This window comes from Typopeltis vanoorti, chromosome 18 (genome assembly GCF_054136105.1).
Source record: "Typopeltis vanoorti isolate ZY-2024b chromosome 18, IOZ_Tvanoo_1.0, whole genome shotgun sequence".
NCBI lineage: Eukaryota > Metazoa > Arthropoda > Arachnida > Uropygi > Thelyphonidae > Typopeltis > Typopeltis vanoorti.
In genome coordinates, this window is record NC_143566.1 from 103768235 (window position 1) to 103794503 (window position 26269).

At 35.2% G+C, this 26269-nt stretch overlaps 1 protein-coding gene across 1 annotated transcript in view; it reads left to right on the forward strand.

Moving 5' to 3' along the window:
* Positions 1 to 26269, forward strand: part of LOC150097010 (charged multivesicular body protein 1a-like) — a 135771-nt gene that overhangs the window by 71086 nt on the left and 38416 nt on the right. Inside the window, exons 3-4 of the mRNA XM_090407801.1 lie at positions 2142 to 2219; positions 17581 to 17727. Coding sequence (XP_090263927.1) covers positions 2142 to 2219; positions 17581 to 17727 — 225 coding nt within the window. The remainder of the gene's footprint in view (positions 1 to 2141; positions 2220 to 17580; positions 17728 to 26269) is intronic.

Consider the following 26269-nt stretch of genomic DNA (forward strand, 5'->3'; position numbering starts at 1 on the left):
TGAACGTGTTCCATCCGTTTATGTTTATATTTTTTAATTTTTTCTATTACTGGTTCTTAGTTTAATTCTTTCGTAATTTCTTCATTTCTTTTGTGATCAAATAGGGTATACTTTGCAGTTTTTCTCATAAACTTCATTTCTGCTGTTGTTAATCTTTGTCTTTTTTGTTAAGACTGGTAGGGCTAATGTATTGTATACTTTTAGTCTCGTTTGTTTTTGAACTAGGTTTGGTTTAAATATAGAGTTAATTACACCTGTTATTTTTAAATATTTTGCAATTTTTACCTTTATATCTTTTTCATTTTCATATGTGATCATACATCCTAGGTAGTTAAATGAATTCACCTGTTCTAAGATCTTGTTATCTATTACTATTTCAGTTCTTGCTGGATCTTGTCCTTTAAAGGCCATAGTTTTTGATTTTTCTGTTGATATTATCATACCATAATCTTTGGATGTCTCATTTAGATGTAAAATAGCTTTCTGTAAGTTATCTTCAGAATTTTTAATTATTATTTGGTCGTCGGCAAAGAGGAGAGTGTTTAAGTTTACTGTAGGAGAAAGTTTAATTCCTTGATGTAAATTTTTATTCCATTTTATGATTATTTCATTTAAGTAGATATTAAAAAGAGTTGCTGAGAGGGGACATCCCTGTCGGACCCCTTGGTTTATCTCTCTCGTATATGATAGCTTGTGATTTAATCTTATTTGTATTTGATTATTTTCATATATACTTGTGATAGCTTTTAGGATATTATTTGGGTTAAATAATATGTTTCTTTTAACGTTGTCAAATGCTTTTTCAAAGTCAATAAATGCAATATGTATTCTCTTCTAAATTGTATTCTCTTCTTTTCTCTATTATTAATTTTAGGCAACAGGCCAGGTCTATATATGATCGTCCTTTTCTAAATCCATTCTGTACTTCTAAAATAAAGTTTTCAGAATATTTCATTAGTTTGCTATTTAAGATTCTGCTATATATTTTCTAACAGGAATTTCGTATACTGATACCTCTATAGTTTTTAGGATCATCTCTATTACCTTTTTTAAAGATAGGAATCACCATTGCTTTTTTCCATTCTATTGGGGGGATACCAATTGAATAAATTTTATTTAAAAATAATAAGAGTCTTTCTTTGAATCTTGTTCCTGCGTATTTATATAGTTCTGAACCTAGCTTTTCTTCTCCAGGTGATTTTCCATTTCTTGTTTCTTTCAGGCTGATTTCTAATTCTTCTTTAGTTATTTCCTTTTCATCTTCGTTAATTGTTTGCCAGTTGTCTTTTTTTAAAACATTTATCTGTCCACAGTTCTGTGTAGTAATTTAGAAATTCTTCTAATTTCAATTGTGTTTAATTTTATGTTTTCTTTGGTATTTGCATTTAAGTGTTTCAAAATCTTATATACATTGGGTCTTATTTTATATAAATCGTGTTCTAAATTAGAAATAAATTTGTTCCATGATTCTCTATGTCTTTTTCTGACTTCTCTTTTAGCTATGGCTCTTATTCTTTTATATTCTATTTCATCTTCTAATCTTTTACTGCTTAACCATTTGTGATAGGCTTCTTTTTTCTTTTTTGATTATTTCTTTGATTGTATCATCCCAGATCTTCAGTTATTTCCTTTTATTGAATTTTTTGGTCTTTCCTAAGCTTTCATTTGCTGCTGCATTTAGTATCGTTTTTATATTAAGCCATTCTATTTCTATTTCTTCATTTTGTTTTATTTTATCTAGATATTGGTTAATTCTTTGTTCATATAACCATTGTACATTGTACATTTGTGCCAAAAAAATCAATCTAATAAATGATAGTGGCTAATTAGAAAATATGTTGCAGATTTTTTAATGTTTCAGATTTTTTAAAATTATTTTTTATGGTCTTATATGTTGTTCTCTTGAAGCATACAAGTTTGAAACAATTTTTAAATACATATTAAAATTGTTTTAATGTTTCATACATTCATATTTGAATAACGAATTATTCGTTCATAAATTTACCATATAAGCATTTCACAAATATGAGTATTGACTTATTTCATTTTTAATAACAAAATGCTCATTCATTTGATTATCCAATTAAAAAAAATCCTGAATTTAAAATGGCAATAAAGCAAATATAAGTTTTCATTTATAGTTCAGCTGCAAGCAGTTGGAACGGTTATCAAAAAGAGCTGAAAAGGATGAAAAGATTCAGAGAGCAAAAATTAAAAAGGTAAACATCTTTTAAATCTTCTGTAAGAAACATGATTCATTGTTTACACTGATAATTCAAGTTTCCCTGTATTCCTTCTCTCTCTCTCCCCTTAAAAAAAGAAGGAAGAGGAGGACACGATTATAACAAATGAACAGTACAGAAACTTTATTGTGGAAAATTCCACCTTTTGATAATGATGATATGATACTTTTAATTCTGATAATATGGCTTTTTTTTTAAAATTTTTTTTTTATATATATTTTATTTTTTTTTTTAAAGATGGCAATGAAATATCACATATTCTCAAATCATTAAGTATATTGGTGACACAGCATCAAAACAATATTCACCTTCACACCCACACCAGGAAATAGCAAGTATCACATTTATAATGCATCATCATCCTGACATGTAACCTCAGAGGGTGTACAGAATATTATAATAGCACTACATGAAAAGTTACATCATAACTAACTTCTTATTGAATTTTCTTCCAAATTAATCTGGAAGAAAATTACTCTTATTTTTAATATTATATTAAATATTAAATTTTATATTATATTAATTATTTTTAATAATTTATACCTACAAATTAATCTATATTTCTCTCTTTTAAGCCACTTTTACTGTGTCAATCCACTTGAATGTTGGTCTTCCTCTGTGTCTTTTTCCTGCCATCTCTGCAAACCATATCACCTGAGGTTAGCTCTCTTAACACATTCCTGAATGCTAATAACATCAAGTCCTTTCATGATATCCTAATCTGTCTCAGTCTTTGATCAAGTGTTTTATCTTTGTTTTATTTCATTTGTTCTATCTAGCTCTCAGATCCATGTGTTAAAATTGGTTTGAACACTGTCTTGTATACAGCTCATGTTTTGACTAATTTTTTTCTTATTCCATATAAATTCAGTTGACTTCCTACCATACCAGCTTTACTAATACAGTAATAATAATTTATAATGCAGTGCTTCTCAAATGCACATGCATATTTTGCATTTTTTCACAATAGGTGCAAAATGTAAAGGAGTTGCCTGAGGCATGGGTGTTGTTATCTTTCTCTTTTTAGCCTGTGATCCAGAATCTTCCATCTCGAAAGAGATGTAATGAGAGAGTGAAGGGTACTATTCTATCCCCCCCCCCAAAAAAAAAACGTCTTCCTTCTGGTATAAAATGTGAAGCAGCATTTTTCATCACATGTTGAACTTCAGTGATTCCTATCAGTAACACAAATATTTCATGCACCATATACAAAAATTGTGGCATAACTGCTGTTGACTGCTCCACACCTACAAAATGTTTTTTTTTATCAAAAAAAAAAAAAAACTCTGCCTATCAAGAAACATCCTATCCTCATAAATGTAAGGGAGAAAGAATTTATGAAATTAACATCTTTATTGATATCTGATCAATATCAAGGCTGTCTTGCAGAAGTAATTATCAATCTTGCCTTGCTTGCAAAATTATGCATCTTTTTTTGATTACTCAACTTGCATTTTTAAAAAGATATAGAGAGAGTAATCTTATTTTCCTAACTGTATCAAGCAAAAAAGAAAATTCACCTTGGGAAAAGCACTAAGAATTTATAACTGTGTGGAGAAAGCAGTGCTCAGAGAGCAGATTCAAACTACTCACAGAACCTAGCACTTGCTAAACCAGGTTCTAAATTTAAAATCGAAACTTTTCAATTATTTAAATCAAGATATTTGGGATATCCTTGGTAGGGATAACTGACAACACAGCTAATTATACACTGGAAACAAACAAAGTAAAACTTATAGCCAAATGTCTTAGATTGAAACATTGGCAAATTTTAACAGCCAGTGGACAAATTTAAATTTCTCATAGTTGAATGATTTTGTGTTCAAGCCTTGCCCTGAATGTTGATGAACTCTTGCTACATAGTAAAGGCCTGAACTTTTCTTGGCACCTAGGACAGTTAACAAATTGGATTTCATGTACCATATTGAGAGAAGTATAAGGCTTCTCCCAATTAACATAGCTGATAAAATACAATTAGAAATCCCTGGGGTGCTTAAGGGTCAAAGCTGTATAACTGAGAGGAGACCTCCATATAGCCTTTAAAGGAATGCGGAGAACCGACCAGGGCTTCTGACCTAATGTCCAATCCTCACCTTCTCGTGGTGCACCCTGTTGGGTATCTACTTTGATACTGAACGAACGAGGATGGGCTGGCAATTTGGGATTTAGCCGACCAAATTGTATTCTTATTGGTTAAACCAAATTAAAAAATTATGGTACAACATGATAAAATTTCATGCCGGCTGGGGCGTCGCCCGGTTAAACAAGGCTTAACGGGTTAAACCCGTTGTTTTCGCCAGGGAAACAGGGCAAACAGCGAAAAGTCAGCTACTGGAACAAATCTGAAAACAAACCCCAACTCAACATCACCAGAGTTAAAGATCGGTACTATCAACGTAAGAAGCCTGAATGGCAAAGAAATGGAGCTAGCTGAGGAATTAGATAAGTACCAGATCGACATAATACAGCTGACTGAAACAAAAAAGACCAAAACTGGTGAGATCTTTCTGAGCAATAAATACAAAATGTTATATTCAGGCAATGACAATCAAAGAAAAGAAGGAGTAGCCATAGTATTCAACACAAAATACGAGGCTAATCTTCTTGAATAGCAGCCAGTCTCAAGTAGAGTAATGTGGGCAAATATGAGAATGGGGAACTGGACAATGAGACTTATTTGTGCCTATGGTCCCACAGAAGGTTCTACTAAGGTAGAAGTGGAGGAATTTTTTGACGCTCTAGAAAAAGCAACTGACACAATGAAAAAGGAAAAGTTGGTCCTTGTTGGGGATCTAAATAGCAGAGTAGGAAATGATTGTGAGACATACAAAAATATTTTGGGAAAATTTGGAGAAAAGAGCAAAGCTAATAATAATGGCAAATATCTGTTGGATTTCTGCTCAGGACATGGACTGGTTATTACTAACACCATGTTCCAACATAAAAATGTGCACAAATTCACATGGAGAGAGAAGGCTAGGAATAAGAAAAGTCTCATTGACTATGTTATTGTTGATAGTGATGTTTTCTCCCTGGTGCAGGACACCAGATTGTACAGAGGATTTGAAATTGGAAGTGATCACTATTTAGTCTTGAGCAGGATAAAATTGAATTTCATATTGAAAAGAATAACATGTAAGAAAGTTTTAAAGCGAATAAAAGTTGAGCAGCTCTCAGATGTTAACTGTAGACTAAAATACAGAAAGATTATTGAAAAGAAAATGAAAGGGTTTGAGAACAGGAATCAAACCTTGGAGATTCAGTGGCAAACTCTGAAGAAAACTTTGATTGATTCTGCCAGATAGGCATGTGGTGCGGTTGTGTGCAAGGATAAAAAAATTAGAACTCCCTGGTGGACACAGGAAGTTAAAGAGGCAGTGAAGGAAAAGAAGAAAGAATGTCAAAAGTTCCTGGCAAATAAGTCCGCTTTTACTCTTACAGAATACAGAGACAAATGTAAGAAAGCTAAACAGTGTGTAAAACTAGCTAAACAAAAGTCATGGGAGTACTTTGGCAAGAATATAGAAAATAAATATCAAGAAGGTGGCAAAATATTCTGGAGGTTGTTGAAGAAGCTTAGGAATGGAGGAAAGAGTGCTGTAAAAGGAGTTAGAGATGATAAAGGTGACATGAAAACTGGAGAAAAAGTTATCCTTGAAGTATGGAGTAATTACTTTGAAAAACTGCTAAATGAAACAAGCAGTGATGACAGCACAGTGATAAAAAACACTGACCAGGCATGCAGTCAGGAATACATATCCATACTTGAAGCAGAAAAAGCCATCAAAGGCTTGAAATGTGGAAAGGCAACAGGAGTAGATGATATTCGACCAGAAATGCTGAAGTATGGTGGTATAAAAGTTTTACAGTGGCTGCACTGCATAGTTCAGAAAGCCTGAACAGGGGGACGAATTCCTGATGATTGGAGTAGAGCTCTCATAGTACCCATATATAAAAAGGGAAACAAAACTGAATGTGAGAATTACAGAGGTATTTCCCTACTGAGTGTTCCTGGCAAGATCTATGCAAGTATACTCGAGAAACGGTTGAGAAGAATTGTGGAAGAAAAGCTTGGTGAAGAACAAGCTGGATTCAGGCCAAATAGAGGCTGTCAGGATCAGATCTTCACTTTACGACAAATAGTTGAGAAAGCATGGGAATATAACAAAGATCTGTATTTAAGTTTTGTCGATTTGGAAAAGGCATATGACAAGGTGCCTAGAGAGAAGCTATTCCATACGTTGCAGTTATATGGTGTCAATGGGGCATTATACCAAGCAATACTTAGTCTTTATTTGAGTTGTAAGTCAGCAGTTAGAATTGAAGGAAGTACAGGAAGATAGTTTAATGTTAAATCTGGTGTGAGATAAGGATGTACATTATCCCCTCTGTTATTCATTATCTATATGGATCACATTATGAAGGAAAGTGGTATTAAACCTGATATCAAAATTAGAGATGTTAATGTCAGCTCTTTGCTTTATGCGGATGATGTTATACTTCTAAATAAATCTGCTATAAGTCTGCAAGATTCTCTCACTAAATTGAATAGCTGTTGTAATGGATATGGTATGAAGGTCAGCAATAAAAAGACAAATACAATGAAAATAGGCAGAATCATTGAAAATGTCAACTGTGTTGTGAATGGAGAACCTGTGGAACAAGTAAAACATTTCAGCTACTTAGGCACAATTTTTACTGAAGATGGTAAATTAAATATAGAAATAGACAACAGAATCAGCAAAGCTGGTATGGTGGGAAGTCAATTGAATAAATTCATATGGAATAAGAGAGAAATTAGTCGGAACACTAAATTAGCTGTATCAAGACAGTGTTCAAACCAGTTTTAACTTATGGATCTGAGAGCTGGGTCAGAAGTAAAACACTTGACCAAAGACTAGAGACCGCAGATATGAGAGTCCTGAGAAAGATTAGAGGCGTGAACAGATGGCATCAATGGCAATATCATATTAAAAATGAGTATATTAGGAAAGAACTTGACATTGTCAGCATCCAGGAATGCATTAGCAGAGCTAATCTCAGGTGGTATGGTCACTTAAATAGAATGGGAGTGGAAAGATTAGCAAAACAAGTGTTCTCTGTCAGGTTGGCAGGAAAACGACCCAGAGGAAGATCAAGATATAGGTGGATTGATACGGTACAAAGTGCCTTAGACGATAGAAATATAAGATCTGATAATGTTGGAGTCTTGACAAGTAACAGACTGATTTGGAGGAAAATTGTAGATAGGAAGTTAGTAATGATGTAATTTTTTCATGTAGTACTGTCATATCCTGTACACCCCTTGAGGGTACATGGCAGGAATTTGATGATGATGATTATAACATTTTAAATAATATGTATGCAATAAAAAGCAATCTCACCAAAACTAAATTAGCAGCTTGTAATGATTTTTAAATCTTTAAAAACAAGTCAGGATATCATAATTCCTAGAACTGATAAAGGAATGCTACTGTTATTTTAAACCAAACAACTTACCTTCAGAAAATGAATGTTAGTCTCTGACAGCAACACCTCTCAGCCTGTGAAATATAACCCAACTAATCAAATTAAAAAGAAAAAGTAGAATTATTTAAATCAGTCACTTCCTGGCCCCCAGACACAATTAAAGAATTACTTCTGCACTATGCTCATTCCACAAGAATTTGTAGTTTGCCTAGGATTCATAAGCAGAATGTACCTCTTCATCCAATACTTGAAGATATTTACAGCTCCAGTTATCATGTAGCCAAGAAACTAGCATTGACACTCATGGAATTTGTAGATCATTCCCCTCTCCTATATACAAAATGCACAACACTTTATAAACAAAATTAAAAACATTACACTTGATAAAAATGATTTATTAGTTTTGACATATCTGCAATTTTCAAAAATGTCCTAATCATCGACACATCTTATTTTACAGGACAGATTTCTGTCAGATATCATTACATTCTTTGTCCATGTGCTATGTTCTGGTGAGCTCAAAGGCACAGCCATTATGCTCACCATTATCTACCCCCCCCCCCCCACACACACACATTACTAACTTTTATATGGAAGCTTTGAGCAATGTACTCTAGATTACTTTAAAACCCAAAGTCTATCTCAGGTACGTTGGCGATATTTTCTTTATCTGGTCCTACAGCTGCCAGACTTTAGACACCTCTCTCTCTCTCTCTCTGCCACTTGAACAAACAACATGAATACATACAATTCATAACTGAAATTGAAAGTCAGAACACACTTTTATTTCTAGATATACTTTTTGTGTGCAGTCTTTCTTTCACTGTCTATCATAAGCCTGCAGATACTTGCTCAATATATACACGCACCACTACTCAACACAAAAACTAGGTGTCATTAACACGAAATAACAGGACTTTATAGATTTGCTCCAATGAGCAAGCACTTAAGCATGAATTAAAAATTATCAGCAATAATTTCCTAAAAAAAATGGCTACTGCAAAAATACTCAAATCAACAGTTCTTCATAAGACTGCACCTAATAATAAAAATAAACTACATTACCAATAAAACTGCAGCCACTCCAAACATTAAAGGGATGTCAGATAAAATAAACAAAATACTACACAAATACAATCTTAATGCCACCTTTAAACTCCTGCAAAATTATTATGTGACATATATAAATCTTTCTTTAAACTACATAAGACTGAAAGCTATCAAAGCTGCATTGTTGTATACAGTGCTGTAACTAGCTTTTCATGGGCCCTGTACAAGATTTTATTTTTGCCCCCCCCCTTTTTTTTTTTCGGCGGGTGATTAAAAAACAAATATGATAGAAATAGATTGGTTAATTTTTAACTTTAACCAAAAATGTTATGGAACTGGCACCATGGTGACAAAATTTGAAAATGATAATATAATACTGATTATTTTTTGATACTCCATTTCAATCCTTCTTCGTCCTGGTCCCTGTTCCTGTATACCCGTTGCACCTGTCTTACTACACTGGGTTGTATTTACAGATTCATGAAGTTCTCTATAGGCAGTAAGATATCTAGAAATCTCTCAAATCCAACTTGTTGTCTCTCGATTATGGAAGCTGCACTTGAATATCCACTTTTGTTGGATTCCAAGTCACATTGGTATTAAGGGAAATGAGGCCGCAGAACTGCATTTACAAGAAAGGAGCTGAAAAGTTCTGATAAACACCTAGAACAAAAATGATATTAAAGCAACTGATATAACCACATGAAAGAACATATCTTAAAACTCTTTAACCCCTTTGTTTCATTAAATTGTAATAATTTTTTTTCCTCTGTGTTTATCAGAACTTTTCAACCCCACCCACCTCGTAGATCAGCTCATTTCTCAAGCTTCCACCATCTGCCTGTACCCTACACCGATTACTGGCATATCATCAGACAAACTTTGTGCCATACTTTCTTAGCCAATGGCTACAATTCCTACAAAACAGATAAAATACTACAAAGTTCCCAGTACTTCTCCCTTCTCTAATACACAGGAACACAACATTACCATTCCTATTCCCTATGTCAGAGGTACATCAGAAAAGATAGCTAAAGTACTAATAAAACATGGCCTTTGCACCACATTCAAACCTCACATTTAATTAACAATTGTGATCTACTCTCCTAAGGATAAACTTCACCCTTTAGCATATCCTGGAGTGTATGAAGTTTGTTTTGACTGTGACTTGGCCTAGTAAAGGCAGACAGGAAGATCTGTTAACATTTGCCTGGAAGAACATAGGAAATACATTCACTACCATTACTATGGAAAAAGTGGTGAGATCTTTCTGAGCAAAAAATACAAAATGTTATATTCAGGCAATGACAATCAAGGAAAAGAAGTAGTAGCCATAGTATTCAACACAAAATACAAGGCTAATCTTCTTGAATGGCAGTCAGTCTCAAGTAGAGTAATGTGGGCAAATATGAGAATGAGGAAACTGAACAATGAGACTTATTTGTGCCTAGGGTCCCACAGAAGGTTCTACTAAGGTAGAAGTGGAGAAATTTTTTGAGGCTTTAGAAAAAGCAACTGACACAATGAAAAAGGAAAAGTTGGTCCTTGTTGGGGATCTAAATAGCAGAGTAGAAAATGATTGTGAGACATACAAAAATATTTTGGGAAAATTTGGAGAAAAGAGCAAAGCTAATAATAATGGCAAATATCTGTTGGATTTCTGCTCGGGACATGGACTGGTTATTACTAACACCATGTTCCAACATAAAAATGTGCACAATTTCACATGGAGAGAAGAGGCTAGGAATAAGAAAAGTCTCATTGACTATGTTATTGTTGATAGTGACGTTTTCTCCCTGGTGCAGGACACCAGAATGTACAGAGGATTTGAAATTGGAAGTGATCACTATTTAGTCTTGGGTAGGATAAAATTGAATATTGAAAAGAATAACATGTAAGAAAGTTTTAAAGCGAATAAAAGTTGAGCAGCTCTCAGATGTGAACTGTAGACTAAAGTACACAAAGATTATTGAAGAAAAAATGAAAGAGTTTGAGAACAGCAACCAAACCTTGGAGATTCAGTGGCAAGCCTTGAAGAAAACCCTGATTGATTCAGCCAGAGAGGCATGTGGTGAGGTTGTGTGCAAGGATAGAAAAATCAGAACTTCGTGGTGGACACAGGAAGTTAAAGAGGTAGTGAAGGAAAAGAAGAAAACAAATCAAAAGTTCCTGGCAAATAAGTCAGCTTGTGCTTTTAAAGAATACAGAGACAAATGTAAGAAAGCAAAATGCTGTGTAAAACTAGCTAAACAAAAAAGTCATGGGACGGCTTTGGCAAGAACATAGAAAATAAATATCAAGAAGGTGGCAAAATGTTCTGGAGGTTGTTGAAGAAGCTTAGGAATGGAAGAAAGAGAGTGCTGTAAAAGAAGTTAGAGATGATAAAGGTGACATGAAAATGAGAGAAAAAGATATCCTTGAAGTATGGAGTAATTACTTCGAGAAATTGCTAAATGAAACAAGCAGTGATGACAGCACAGTAGTAAAAAACACTCAACAGGCATACAGTCAGGAATACACTCAATGCTTGAAGTAGAAAAAGCCATCAAAGGCTTGAAATGTGGAAAGGCAGCAGGAGTAGATGATATTCGACCAGAAATGCTGAAGTATGGTTGTATAAGAGTCTTAGAGTGGCTGCACTGCATAGTTCAGAAAGCCTGGACAGAGGGACGAATTCCTGATGATTGGAGTAGAGCTCTCATAGTACCCATATATAAAAAGGGAAATAAAACTGAATGTGAGAATTACAGAGGTATTTCCCTACTGAGTGTTCCTGGCAAGATCTATGCAAGTGTACTTGAGAAACGGTTGAGAAGAATTGTGGAAGGAAAGCTTGGTGAAGAACAAACTGGATTCAGGTCAAATAGAGGCCGTCAGGATCAGATCTTCACTTTACGACAAATAGTCGGGAAAGCATGGGAATACAACAAAGATCTGTATTTAAGTTTTGTCGATCTGGAAAAGGCATATGACAAGGTGCCAAGAGAGAAGCTATTCAATACCCTACAGTTATATGGTGTGTCAATGGGGCATTATATCAAGCAATACTTAGTCTTTATTTGAGTTGTAAATCAGCAGTTAGAATTGAAGAAGTACAGGAAGATGGTTTAATGTTAAATCTGGTGTGGGACAAGGATGTACATTATCCCCTCTGTTATTCATTATCTATATGGATCACATTATGAAGGAAAGTGGTATTAAACCTGATATCAGAATTATAGATGTTGATGTCAGCTCTTTGCTTTATGCGGACGATGTTATACTTCTAAATAAATCCACTACAAGTTTGCAAGATTCCCTGACTAAATTGAATAACTTTTGTAATAGATATGGTATGGAGGTCAGCATTAACATGACAGCATGGTTTGTGAAGGGAAAATCATGCCTCCATAACTTGCTCAAGTTTTATAACGCAGTGATGGCTGAACTGGATAAGGGTAATGGGTTTTCAGTGATACTGCTAGACCTGGCAGTATCACTGTAAATACGGATTATCACTGCTAATCCGTAAACTGCAACATATGGGAACGGATATGGGGTTGATGAGATGGATAGGTGGGTGGTTGATGGAGAGATACCAGAGAGTAGTTTATTCAGGAGTAGAGTCCAAAAGACGGCCTGTGACTAGTGGTGTGCCACAGGGTTCTGTTCTTGGACTACTGCTGTTTAATTTGTTCATTAACGATATAGGTCAGGATCATAGAGGAGCAGTTCATTTGTTCGCTGATGATGCAAAGTTGGGTAGGGCAGTAGTGAATGCAGATGTTCAAATCTTGCAGGATGACTTGGATAGATTGGAGTTCTGGACTAAGGAGAATGGATGTCAATTTAATGTGACAAAATGTAAGGTTATGCATTTTAGGGTGAAAAGATTAGCAGCAGTACATGGCATTGGTGGAACTGTACTCCAGGAGATTGATGAGGCTAGGGACTTGGGAATGTTGGTGGATAGGGAGATGAAGTTTAGGGACACATTGCAAAAGTGGCTAAATCAGCTCATCAACTCACTTGGTTGTTGAAAAATATTTTGATGAGCAGAGACAAGCAAGTTATTGTACCTCTGTACCAAGCCTTGATAAGATCTCATCTTGACTACTGTGACCAGATTTGGTCACCTAGGTTTCTTCTTGATGGGGAGGAGGTGGAGAGGCTCCAGAGGTGAGTGACCAAGATGATAGCAGATCTATGGAATGAACCTTATGAGAATAGGTTGCAGAAATTAGTTGATAGGCAGAAAAGGAGAGATATGATTGAGACATTCAAATTGCTAAAGGGTTTCTATAGAATTAATTCAGAGGATACTTTTGAGATCAGAACTGGTGGTGGGAGAACTAGGGGATGGAAGCTGGGCAGGATTGGTGTTAGAGCTGGGTTCTTTACTTTTAGAGTTGTGAATGAGTGGAATAAGCTGCCAGAGTCTCTGTTGTGAGTGCTATAACAATGAGTGAGTTCAAGGCACGGTATAATAGATACTGTGAGAATGTCGTGTGATTGTGTGGACATGATGTTTAGGGCCTCGCTCGATGAGTCTAAGAACTCCCTGGAGTCACCCGTAATAATGATAATAATAATTAAAAAGACAGTGAAAATAGGTAGAATTGTTGAAAATGTCAACTGTGTTGTGAACGGGGAACCTGTGGAACAAGTAAAACATTTCAGCTACTTAGGCATGATTTTTAGTGAAGATGGTAAATTCAATATGGAAATAGACAACAGAATCAACAAAGCTGGTATGGTAGGAAGTCAATTGAATAAATTCATATGGAATAAGAGAGAAATTAGTTGGAACACTAAATTAGCTATATACAAGACAGTGTTCAAACCAGTTTTAACTTATGGATCTGAGAGCTGGGTCAGAAGTAAAACACTTGACCAAAGACTAGAGACCGCAGATATGAGAGTCCTGAGAAAGATTAGAGGCATGAACAGATGGCATCAATGGCAATATCATATTAAAAATGAGGATATTAAGAAAGAACTTGACATTGTCGGCATCCAGGAATGTGTTAGCAGAGCTAATCTCAGGTGGTATGGTCACTTAAACAGAATGGGCAAGGAAAGATTAGCAAAACAAGTGTTCTCTGCCAGGTTGGCAGGAGGAAGACCAAGATATATGTGGATTGATATGGTACAAAGTGCCTTAGACGATAGAAATATAAGATCTGATAATGTTGGCGTCTTGACAAGTAACAGACTGATTTGAGGGAAAATTGTAGATAGGAAGTTAGTAATGGTGTAAATTTTTCATGTAGTACTATCATATCCTGTACACCCCTTGAAGGTGCATGTCAGGAATTTGATGATGATGATAGTTTGGCATGCAAATTTAAATCTGGCAAAATACAGCAATAAATAATCTTGAAATACCAGGACACTTTGTCCTTAAAAATCAGATAACACTTAATTCATTAGTGCCTGAAATAACTGTGCAGTGTTATTAGCATCTGAAATAATCTGGTTAATTCATACGGAAGCATAGAATAAGGCAAAATAAAACCTTGTTTTATTTTGCCTTATTTGCTTTATTTTGCCAAAATAAAATCCACTTTCCTATCTCAAAGATATCTGATAGTAATCATTAATGGGTCCATTTTTGAGAGTACAAAAATGTACTCTTAAAGTGTACAAAAGTTTTTAATGTTAGAAAGAGGAAAATTTAGATCACTGCTGATTGCCAAGTTGAGTGCAATTTTAATATCTCCATTAAGCTTTGCCAGTAAGAGTAACTGAGAGTGATCTATACTGAAATTGTTTCATTATGCCAACTTCTAAATATTATTGAAGCAGTGTCTGCAATCGTTTTGAGTATTAGAAAGGTACTTGGTGCTGTTTTATAAAAATAGGTTTCTCTGAATTAATTATCACAATGTTTTACAACATCTGTACAGTCCAAGTATACCTTCAGTGATCTAAAAATCTCTTAAATGTTTTAGCATTTTGATACAGTGTCATTTTCAGAATTCATTCTGCTTATCTATACAAATTTGCTAACTATATAGAATAAGTCATGTAATAAATTTGGTATAAAACTTGGCAATACAAAGAAAAAGACAATGAAAATATACAGAAACATTGTAAGCATCAACTGTATCCATACTGGAAAACGTGTAGAACAAGTTCATTTCAGTTATTTAGGCTGTAGTAGTTTTAGTGAAGTTGACAAATTTAATATGTAAACATACAACAGAATTAGCAAATCTGATATGGTAGGAAATCAGGCAAAGAAATTGACATGGAATAACAGCAAAATTAATCAAAGTACTGAACTGGTTTTATACAAGACAGTGTTCAAACAAATTTTGAATTACAGACCTGAGAGATGGGTTAGAAATAAAAAAAAAAAAAGTTTGATCAAAGACTGAAGTCCACAGATATCAGAGTTTTTGAAAGTGGTGTTAAGGTATTAGAGAGGTTGGTGAATCCTAGGATTCAGAATTGGGTTGATAATAGAATATTATTGGAGATAATAGCAGTAGACCAGGTCAGTTGTATGCATGCAGAACTGTTTGAGGCCACACTTGGACTGGAGTCTGGGCACTCCCTGTGTGTGAGTTATGCACACGGGTCTCTCACCCAGCTGCATGTCCCCACTCTTTGTTTCCTGAATCAACCACCCTACACATGAAAGTTAATAATAAAAATACTAGCATTTTAACTGTGGGTACAAAAAAAAAATCTCATATAAAAAATAACAAAAAATCTAAAAATATGAAAATTATAACAAAAAATTGGGGAAAAAATGCTTTCATATACATCATTTAGAATTCAAAACCTTATCTCTTTTCCTTAACATAACCTCAGTTGGCCTCCACAATCACAATCCTCCTCAACTGTCCCAGCTACATCCTGCATGATGCATTCTGCAAAAAAAGGGTGGAACATGCTTTTGTAAAATCTGATATCCCTTGTCAAAGGCTATCCAATTTGGAATCCCCACTTTTCGATCTGCTTTGGCTCAAGATTTCCTAACCTCACTTTACAGTCTTCATTTACTGTTTTTGCCACTCTCTTAACTATGACAATTCTGTTGTCCTTTTTGACTTCCTATCACCAAAAATTGATTTGTTACAAATTAATTACCCAAACTGTGAGACTTAACCATAACACAAACTGGCTCCTCTATAACTCAACAGATCAAGCTGGAAAGGAAGCTAAATCTTTTTCCATCAGTCATGACCTAACACAAATAGTCAATCTACTAACCAGAATACCATATAATCCTCACCATTCTACCAACATTCTTGACTTTTTCTTAATTAGCTCTCCCTCCAAATACACTGTGGATGTGTCCTTCTCTGCAGTTTGTCATCCTCCCAGCCAATCTCAGCCTCATACCCTAATTTTGCTAACTGGGATGACCTCCAGAATTTTTATGCTGCTTTGCCATGGTCAGATTACTGCCTTTCTCTCCAATTCAAACACCTGCACTGAACTAATAACCAAAATCCTACCTTATCCCTCTCTCACTAGAATGAGAACCTTCATTCCCCACTCTACTTCAAACTCCTGACCTTATGCCCTTCCTTGTTGCAACCTCTCTTGCATTCTGATGGCATCATGGTAACCTCACTCAAGGAAAAGGCAAACCTCTTCTTCAGTTTTTTTCCTCCAACTCCTGCCTGGAGGAAAGTACAGGAGGTGGTTTACAAAAGTAAACCACCTCCTGTACTACCACAAACTGTCCACTGCATACCTCCTTTGAAATTTTACCAAAAAGACACCAGGAAAACCCTCATTAATCTTGATACCAATAAGGCTCCTGGTCCAGATGCTATTCCTCCAGTTGGCTCAAAGACTTGTGCTCCAGAATTGACACCCATCCTGTATCCCTGTATAAACTGTGTATATCCCTGTATATACACAGTTTATACACTGTATAAACCGTGTATGGCTCTATAAACTGAGTCATATTCTACTGTCATCTACCCAACAGCATGAAAGCAAGCCTTGGGAATACTGTTCCCACTCTTGGAGTGAAGCTGCCAAGACTGCCGTAAGAATTCTTGATTATATTCAGAAGAGGACAGTCTTAATAGATGACCCTTCTCTCACAGATTCCCTTCAGTCATATTATCATGAGCACTGTGCCTTTTCTGTAGATACTTTTATTTATAGATACTTTTTTCTGTAGATACAAGAATTCTTACGGCTGCACAGTGCCTTTTCTGTAGATACTTTTATGGACATTGCTCTTCTGAATTGGCTGCTACCATTCCTCCAGTTTCTTCTAACCACGTAGAAACTAGAGTAGCCATTGGCTAACTCATTCATTTCCCTGATCACTAGTGTTCAAATATAACATATTATAGTTATTATTTAACAGTATTTTATCTATTTTAGTATTCTTCATTTTGATAACACCAATTATATTTATTCTACATGGTACTTCTCTAATTCTTCTGCCAGTTTCACTTCTTTTCACTTGATACATGTTATATAGATGGTACCTATCTTGAATTCTGTTGATGTTGTATTGGGTGTACATTATTATGCTATCATAATTATTACAGCTATGTTAGACTGACATTTTCCTGCCTGAATGGTGTTGTCGCATAACATTTGCTTCAGAAAGAGGGGCTAGTTTGCAGTCTGTCTTTGATGAGAGGGATTTTTAAGTATTTTTCATTTGCTTGAAGATTTCATTATGTTGCAAAGGTTTGAAGATGTTCAATTAATTTAGCTTATTTCAGAACTTTTAATTAGTTGTAAGATTATTAAAAAATAATAAAATATTTCAGTTAGATATTTAAATTGATTTTTGATGAGTCCTTAGATGTCTTGGAGATATGTAATAATAGTAATAACTTGTCATTTTTAGGCATTAAACCAAGGTAATATAGAAGGGGCCAAAATATATGCAGAAAATGCTATTAGGAAAAAAAATGAAAGTCTCAATTATCTTCGTATGTCATCAAAAATTGATGCAGTGTCATCTAAAGTTCAGAGTGCTGTAACTATGAAAGGGGTAAGTTAATATCCATTTGATTTTTTTATCTTTTATGTCATTTTTCTACATTTAATTTTAAAAACATTTTTTTTTTAATAGGCTAATAACTAAAGACTGGTCATTAGTCTAATAAACTAACAACTGTGCTAGGCTCTATTGAGTCCTGTTAAATGCTAACAGGTGAAAAAAATAGCAAGAGGCAATAGTCTTGTTATTAGATACAAATGGCTGCAAAACTGCAGTGCAGGTGGATAGTAAAGAGAAACTAGTGCATTACCAACATTCTTGACTTTTTCTTAATTAGCTCTGCCTCCAAATACACTGGATGTAGCCTAGCATCCCTTTAATGGGATGGGTGCTAAGAATCTTGCACAGAATTAGAAGAAATATAGAAAATTATCTAGAGAGAGGAAAAGTATATCAGAAGTGTAAAGAAATATCAATTGCAAAAGGAGGAAAATGAGAAAGAAAGAACAAGAAAGGGGGGGGGGGGGATGTAGGAATTTTAGGGATTAGTGAAACCATATTGAAGGGCAGTAGCAATTACTGGAGTTTAATTATTTTGTATCCAAACACAAGTGGTACAACATTATAAATTAAGATAGATTATAAATGAGAAAGCTTAAATTTGATAGGACTTATACAGGGAATAATAAAGTAAAATATGAAAAAAAAAAAAAGAAGCTATACATAAGTAATATACAATAAATACGGTCAGTTGTTCCTCCAGTATCTTGTGCAATCAATTGCTCTTTCTGTGAAGGATATAAGGTCCTCTTTTGTGCAAGTTGGTTGAAGAAAGGGATAAGAAAGAAGGTGTTCCATGGACTGGGTCCAGTGAGGGAGCCCCATTTGACGAGGTTTTGTTTGCAGTGTCCTGTTGTTCAAAGTCTGTTGAGGCTTTTCCGAGTATTCCAGTCCAAGTGGGCACCACATGGAAGATGTTTGTTTGTATTTGGAATACCAGTAGTATTATTCTCAGTGTATAGTGTAAGCCATTGTTGAAGTCTTGTCTCTGGAGGGTTTTTAGGTGGATCAAAAGTTGCTGGGAAGCTACGTCAGGATCTTAGTCTTTGGGGCACTGTGGTCTGGCCGTATAGTGGGTGGCATTCATTTGTCTGCTTCTTTCGTTAGCTGAGAATGCAGATCTTCGAATTGAGGGGGGGGGGGGGTGCAGTACCAGCCAAAATATACAGGTCTTTTAGTGGTGTTGGTTTCAGGCATCCTGTAATTAAGCATAAGCTTTCATTCAATGCTGAGTCCAGTTTTTCACCACAGCAGGATCTGGACCATACCTGGCAGGCATATTCAGCAGAAGAATAGCAAAGGGCCAAGGCAGAAGATCTCAGTGTGCTAGGGTCTGCACTCCATTTGGAGGAGGTAAGCTTTCTTAATATGTTGTTTCTTGCATTCACTTTTGCCTTCATTTTTTCTGTGTGCTTTATATGAAAGGGTGCAATCGAGAGTCACAACGAGGTAGATTGGGTTCCAGGGATGTTCTAAATCAGAGCCTTCCCAAGAAATCTGTAGCTTCCTGTTCACTTCCTTATTGTTAAGGTGGAAAAGGCCAGTCTGGGTTTTCAAGGGGTTTGGTTTTAATTGATTGCTGCTATAATATGTGGTTAGACTATTTAAGGCAAGTGATAGAGTAGTTTCAATGAACTTGAAATTTTTTGATTGAGTAGCTATGGCAAGGTCATCAACATAGATAAAATATCTAGTTCCTGGAAAGATGAGGAGATCATCGACATAAATGTTGAAAAGTAATGGTGATATGACACTTCCCTGGGGGAAGCCAGCGGCTCTTCCTATCCCCAGGTCCACAAAAAAGCATCTGTTTTCCAAGAGTGATTGGATCAGGAGAACAAGGCCATAGTCGCTAGTTATTCTGTGTATTTTATTTCTGAGTGCGAGATGATTTATGGTATCATATGCTTCGGTTAGGTCTACAAAGACTGCTCCTGTGGCTAGTTTTTGCTCATAATCATTTTCTATATATTGAATGAGGTTGAGAATTTGTGATGTACAGGATTTGCCTGGTCTAAAACCAGCCTGCTCAGCAATAAGATGGGGTTCAATTAGGAGTTGTAGCCTATTCAAATTTAATCATTCATAGAGTTTGAAGAGGTTGCTGAGTAGTGATAGAAGTCTGTATTTTTTTGCTTTGGTTGGAGTTTTCCCTGGTTTCAGAGCATGCCTCCAGATAGTTGGTATCCTTAGGGTTCTGAGGCAGGTATTGTATAGTTTTAATAACCACTCTTTAGTCCTGGATCCAAAATGCTTAATTGTTCATTACAGATATCATCAAGGCCTGCAGATTTTCTAGGTTTTAATAGATATATGGCAGATTGAGTTCAGTGATGGGGAAATCTGAGTTAACATTATTTTGTTCCTCACTTGGGGTTCTAAGTATCTTATTTTTTGGGTGCTTTTTAGGGAATTTTCCATTCAGAAGCAGCTGGTGAGCTGGAGTGGAAACTAAAAAATCATTGATATTGGAGGAGAGAAAGGACAAAATGGCTTGGGTTTGTTACCAAAAAAAAGTTTGGGAGGAAAGAAAGTAAAAGATACTTATTGCCTGAATGACAGAATACTGATGACAACCTTAACAGCAAATGCCTATGGATCTTATCATAATTCAAGTATACATGCTGTCAACTAATTCTGAAGATCATGAGATAGAAGAAACATATGAACAACTAAAGTAACTAATAATGCCATTTTAAGATAATTTAATTACAATGGGCAACTTTAATGCAGTTGTTGACAGTAGTTAGAGAGGACAATGAATGTGAACAAACTTGATGATTTGGACTAGGCAGAGAGAAAGCAAGGGACGAAAGATTATTTGATTTCTGTCAATATCATGGTCTTATTGGTAACATGATTTTTGAAATACCAAAACAGAGATGTTATGCATAAATGAAATCATGTATAGGAGCTGTTGAATAATACCAGATTGATTACATATAAATTTCTAAAGTGAGCATTTAAAAGCAAAAGTAAGGTGTAAAAAAAAAATAATAATAATAAAATAAAAGTAAAGCATGTTTTTAAAAAAAAATCATAAGGAAGTCATATTTTTATAATTTTAATAAAATCTAAAAAATAAATTACTGACAGATTTGTTGCACATAAGTGTTGGGAATTTGCATTTATATATATATACTAGGGGGCTCTGGCGCTTACAGCGCCCAACCCCTCGTGTTCTGCACTGGTAAGCCGGTTCTTGAATTCTGATGACTCGAATTTCGAAGACTCTATACTCAGAGGCTACCCTGAGTGCCGAGTCTTCAAAAGGGGGTGGGGTGCTGCCCCCCCCTGAATGGCCCCCTGAATTTCAACTTCCTATCTATTAACACTTCAAGATCCCTAGCCTCATCAGTCTCTTCTAGCTTAATCCCACCAATATAATACAACATTGGATATCTAATTGTTGGATTCTAATTATGTAGAAAATAGAATAAATGTTATTTGATTCAGAATCCAACATGATTTTCCATCACAAAGGCTGCGTTGTAAATATTATTTAATGTAAATAACGTAAATATAATTTGATATCATATAACTACCTTAATTATATCAATTATTTAATTATTTAATCAAGGAAATGTGCTAATGGTAAATAGATTCTGTAATAATTATTATTAAGCTATTTTATTTATTGTTATGTCAATATTTATTATAGGAACTTATATTTGCAATATTAACTACGCATTTATTGAAAAGCAAATATTCTAATTATTCCTATTTGTGTATAAAGCTTAACGGTATGTAATGACTCAATGTAGTAGTATAGCCTTGTCTAACATTGGCGAGAATGTTTATGTTTGTCTTTTGTCATGGAGATGCGTGAAATAAACGAGCGCGAGTGGAACAGGGCGTGGGCTGAGGAGAGAAGAAAAAAAATATATAAAAAGTAAGGAGTTGGGACGGAAACTTGGAAGGGAAAGGAAGCAGGGTGATGAAATAAAGAAGTAGAAGTAAATAAAAGGTTCTTAAGGGTAGAAGTTAAGTGGATAATTTTTATAAGTGAGCAAGAACGTAACGAATTTTATAGTTAGCTGAAATTGAAATCAGCAGTAATAATAGAAGGAAAATCAAAGCTACAATCGGATAAAGTAAAAAGCTGAACATTCAAGAAAGAATTCTGAATAAACCCAGCTGATCTAGTATTGCAGCTTATTTCCGATTTGCCCTAAAGAGAACCTCACAGTGTTTTAATTAATTTATGAGTGGTAATAAGGATAGTTGAAGTGCTGTAATTGATGTCAAGAATTCTGAAGAGTAATTGATAGTGCTTTAAGTATAACTGCGGATAAGTTTTGTAGATGTGTTTTTATTCTTTAAGTGTGATAAGTAAATTCCAGAAGTTTGCTCACAACATAATAGATGTTCTAGGAACCATTTCCGGTAAGGTCTATCATAGTGTATTATTAACTTTAACTGTGGAAACCCATCGTGATTGAGAGTTGGAGATAAGAATTGTTTGAAAGATATTTTCAGCTATTAGATCCTGTAATATTTTGAACTTGTAGCATGACTGAGAAATGTATGAAAACTAATTAGATTGGATATTCAGTTATATTCATTTAAATGTAAAAACTTTATAACCCAGAAGCTAAGAAGGTGTATGTGAAGACTTGGAAGATTGTGCTAATGTAATTGACTTGACTTGATGTTTGACTTATTTCTATTGTTTAAAATTAGAAGTAAAATTTATGTAAGTGTTATATGACCTATATTAAATGCTTTATTTGTTAACCTAACTGTTGTATTTTCCTGAAATTCTTTTTACTGCACCGTTCACAAAAATTCGAATCTAGCGGGAATCCTAAAGAGAGAAAATAAATACTTCGGCCTGAATGAATGAGAAGACTGCTAACTAACTTTGAATTGATCCTACTATTTCATGTAGACCTATCTAAGGATAGAGTGGCGCAGTATAATAGAAATTTCCCTACCCTTAGATTAGTGATCAATTTACAATTAGTTTTCTTTTATTTTATGAAAGTGACTTTTAACAAGATAGCGGATTCGAACATCAAGAGAACAACGTCACGACAAAATAAATAAAACATTGTTTTCTACTAATGTTTTATTAGTATAATAAAATACAACATATAGTAAAATATAATACAACATTGGATATCTAATCATGCCGAAGTGAATGACTTTACATTTACTGACATTGAACTGACATCGATTTTCCACTGCCCACAATTCCAGCCTATTCAAATCATTCTGCAAGTACTGCATATCAGCAGTATTCCTGATTACCCTACTTATCTTTGCATCATCAGCAAATGGCTGTATGTCACTTGTCAAATCCTTCCCAATATTATTAATGTACAGATTGAATAACAGTAGACCAAGCACTGATCCTTGTGGTACACCACTTGTTACCTTGAATCTTGCAGACTCACATCCCCCATATATCACTTTTTGATATCTGTCTGTCATCCAGCCATCCATTATAACAAATATAACCACATGTTGTTTATTTCTTAAAGGTATATATTAGGACACAGAAAAATAAGTAAATAATTAATTTATTAACTTATTGCTGATATTTCGCTGGTGATATAACCAGCATCTTCAAAGCACAGAACACAGTTTGTCACAATACGCGAGACTATAACAACATGGTGTAATCAACGGACTAGTTAAACAAAATTGTACCAGCAACACAAAGACTAGAGTCCTGATTTTGGCGCCCTCTATCTATCTGAAAAAAAAAAAAAAAAAATTGCAGCTATCACATAAGACTAGAGTCCTAAACAGAGGAAAAAACCGGTACTAGTTTTTCCTAAGATGATGACTGTCTCCCAGATTTTAGGCAAATTTATACAGCCATATTTGTTGAGATTTGGAGTGTGTTTCAGGGCTTCTGTTGCCTCTAAGAATAATCTCTCCAACTTGTAAGAGCTTCTGTGCTGTTCTTCCAGTTGATCTTGTGTGCAGGGGTATCCAGAGCATGGTCTGCTAGGCCCAACTTGCCATAGTGATAATGCCGGATGTATCTTTTGTGTTCGCTGATGCAGATGTTCACAGTTCTTCCTGTTTGACCGTAGTAGGCTTGATTACGTGAGCAGGGTACTTCGTAGACTCCTGGATGTAATTGAGGGGGAAATGCTGTCCTTGGATGAGCGAATAAGGGTTGCTAATTTGCCACACGGTCTGAATGTGGTACGTAGTTCATGTTTATTAAGAATTCTTGCAATCTTTTCGGATGTGCCTTTAATGTATGGGATGGTGACTGTTTTGTTATAGTTCTCTGTGGTGGATAGTGGGAGGGGTTTCTTAGGGGCGTTTTGTATTTTGTTTATCTTATGGGGATTATAGCCATTGGCCAAGAAGGTGTGGCGTAAGTGAGCTCAGCAGCAAGAGCATTGTCATTGGAACAGATTGCTCTCGCTCTGTGGGTTAGCATTTTTAAAATGCCATATTGTTGAGAAGGGTGATGGTGTGATTGTTTGTGTAAATATCTCCCTGTATGTGTGGGTTTTCTAAAAACTGAAAATGATAAGGAACCATCTGGAAGGTGTGTGATAAGTGTATCTAGGAAGGGCAGACAGTTATTAGCTTCCAGTTCCATTGTAAAGTGGATTTTTGGATGTTGGCTATTTAAATGCACTAAGAATGTTTCCAATGTCTCTAGGCCATGTGGCCAAATAGCAAGCACATCGTCAACATAGTATAGCCAAAGTGTTGGTTTGAGAGTGGCTGTATTGATTGCTAATTTTTCCAGGTGTTCTATGTAAAAGTTGACTGGTGGGGGCGGGGGAGCCCATGGCTGTCCCATCTATTTGTTTGTATATTTTTCCTTTCCATGTGAAATATCCTGCATGTATTGTAATTTGAATAGTTCAAATATATCAGGAAGGAAGTGTGACTTCAGTAGATTGAGGGTTTCTTTTAGTGGTACATTTGTGAATAGTGAGGTGATTTCAAAGCTTACTATTAAGTCTGAGCTTTTTAGGGTGTGGTGTTGTAAGATGCTTTTTAGGTGGGCTGAATTTTTGACATAGGAGGGAGAATTGTTTGTGAGAGTGGCTAGTAGCTTAGCTAAATGTCTAGCCAGTTTGTATGTGGGACTATTTATACTGTCCACAATTGGGCATAAGGGTGTACCTTGTTTGTGAATTTTTGGTGCTCCATAAATCCTAGGTGTTTTAACATGGAAGGGCTTGACTTTGTTTACTGTGTGTCTTTGGGCCAGGAAGTGACTTTTTTTCAATAATTTACAAGCCTTATTCTTTTGTGTGTTGCTGGGATTGCGATCTATAATTTTGTATGTTGACTGATCTTGTAACAACGTGTGCATTTTGTTGTCATATTCTGTTGTGTCCATCACCACGGTTGCATTCCCTTTGTCTGCTTTTGTTATGATAATCTGGCTATTATTCTGTAGCTCTTTTACAGCAATGATTTCCTTATGTGGGATATTATTTTTGGGAGGCTTAGACTTGATTAGGATGTTGGCCACATCTAAATGTATGTTGTTGGTGGCAGGTCGTATATTCCCCGTTCTATGGACACCATTATTTCGGCTTTTGGAACTTGCTTGGGAGTCATGGCAAAATTGTGCCCTCGACTTAAAGCATTAGTGGCTTCTTTGCTTCAGGTGAGCGACGATAAATTCACGACAATGAGGTCTTGTCGTAATTGCAGTCGATGTATAGTGTTGCATTTTTGGAGATTTTCAAACTTATTTTGGTGCCGGTTTTTGACTATGTTGAATTCTTTTTTAGCCGTTGCATCGGTGATGTTATCTAGGATCTCCCATAATTCCGTATTCAGAATATTATATAGTGATTCACGTAGTGCATTGATGGTTGAATTTGATTTCGCTAATTCCAGACGAGTGGTGTTAATCTGTTCACGTAATAGCGTTACACTCGCTCGTTTGTAAATGTGTTGGGCTTTGGCCGAGTGGTACTTGTTTTTGATTTTAACACAGTTCGGTATTAAATTGGTGTCTTGGCACCTCTTTAAGAAGGCTAACCTGTTCAGTTGCTGCGCCAATTTTAACTTCCACTTACCATATTGTCGTGTCTTACGTACGATATCGTCTCTGTGAAATATAACCACATGTTATATTTCATTAACCACATTAACCTTTGTGTTGCTGCTACAATTTTGTTTAACTAGTCCGTTGATTACACCATGTTGTTATAGTCTTGTATTGTGACAAACTGTGTTTTGTGCTCTGAAGATGCTGGTTATATCACCAGCGAAATATCAGCAATAAGTTAATAAATTAATTATTTACTTATTTTTCTGTGTTCTAATATATACCGTTAAGAAATAAACAACATGTACGACGAACACACAAGTCTGTCCACTCGTTTAAATATAACCACAATTTTGCAAGCTGTTATTAGAGATTTGATTTGTTGTCTGTTATAATTACTACATCATTTGCATATATTATATGTGTGATTAGTCTTCCATTGAATTTTACTCCTTATGTTAAGGACATGCTTCTTTAATGAGTTCTTGGAGAAAAATGTTAAAAAGGCATGGGGGGAAAGTGGACATCATATATTCTTCTTAT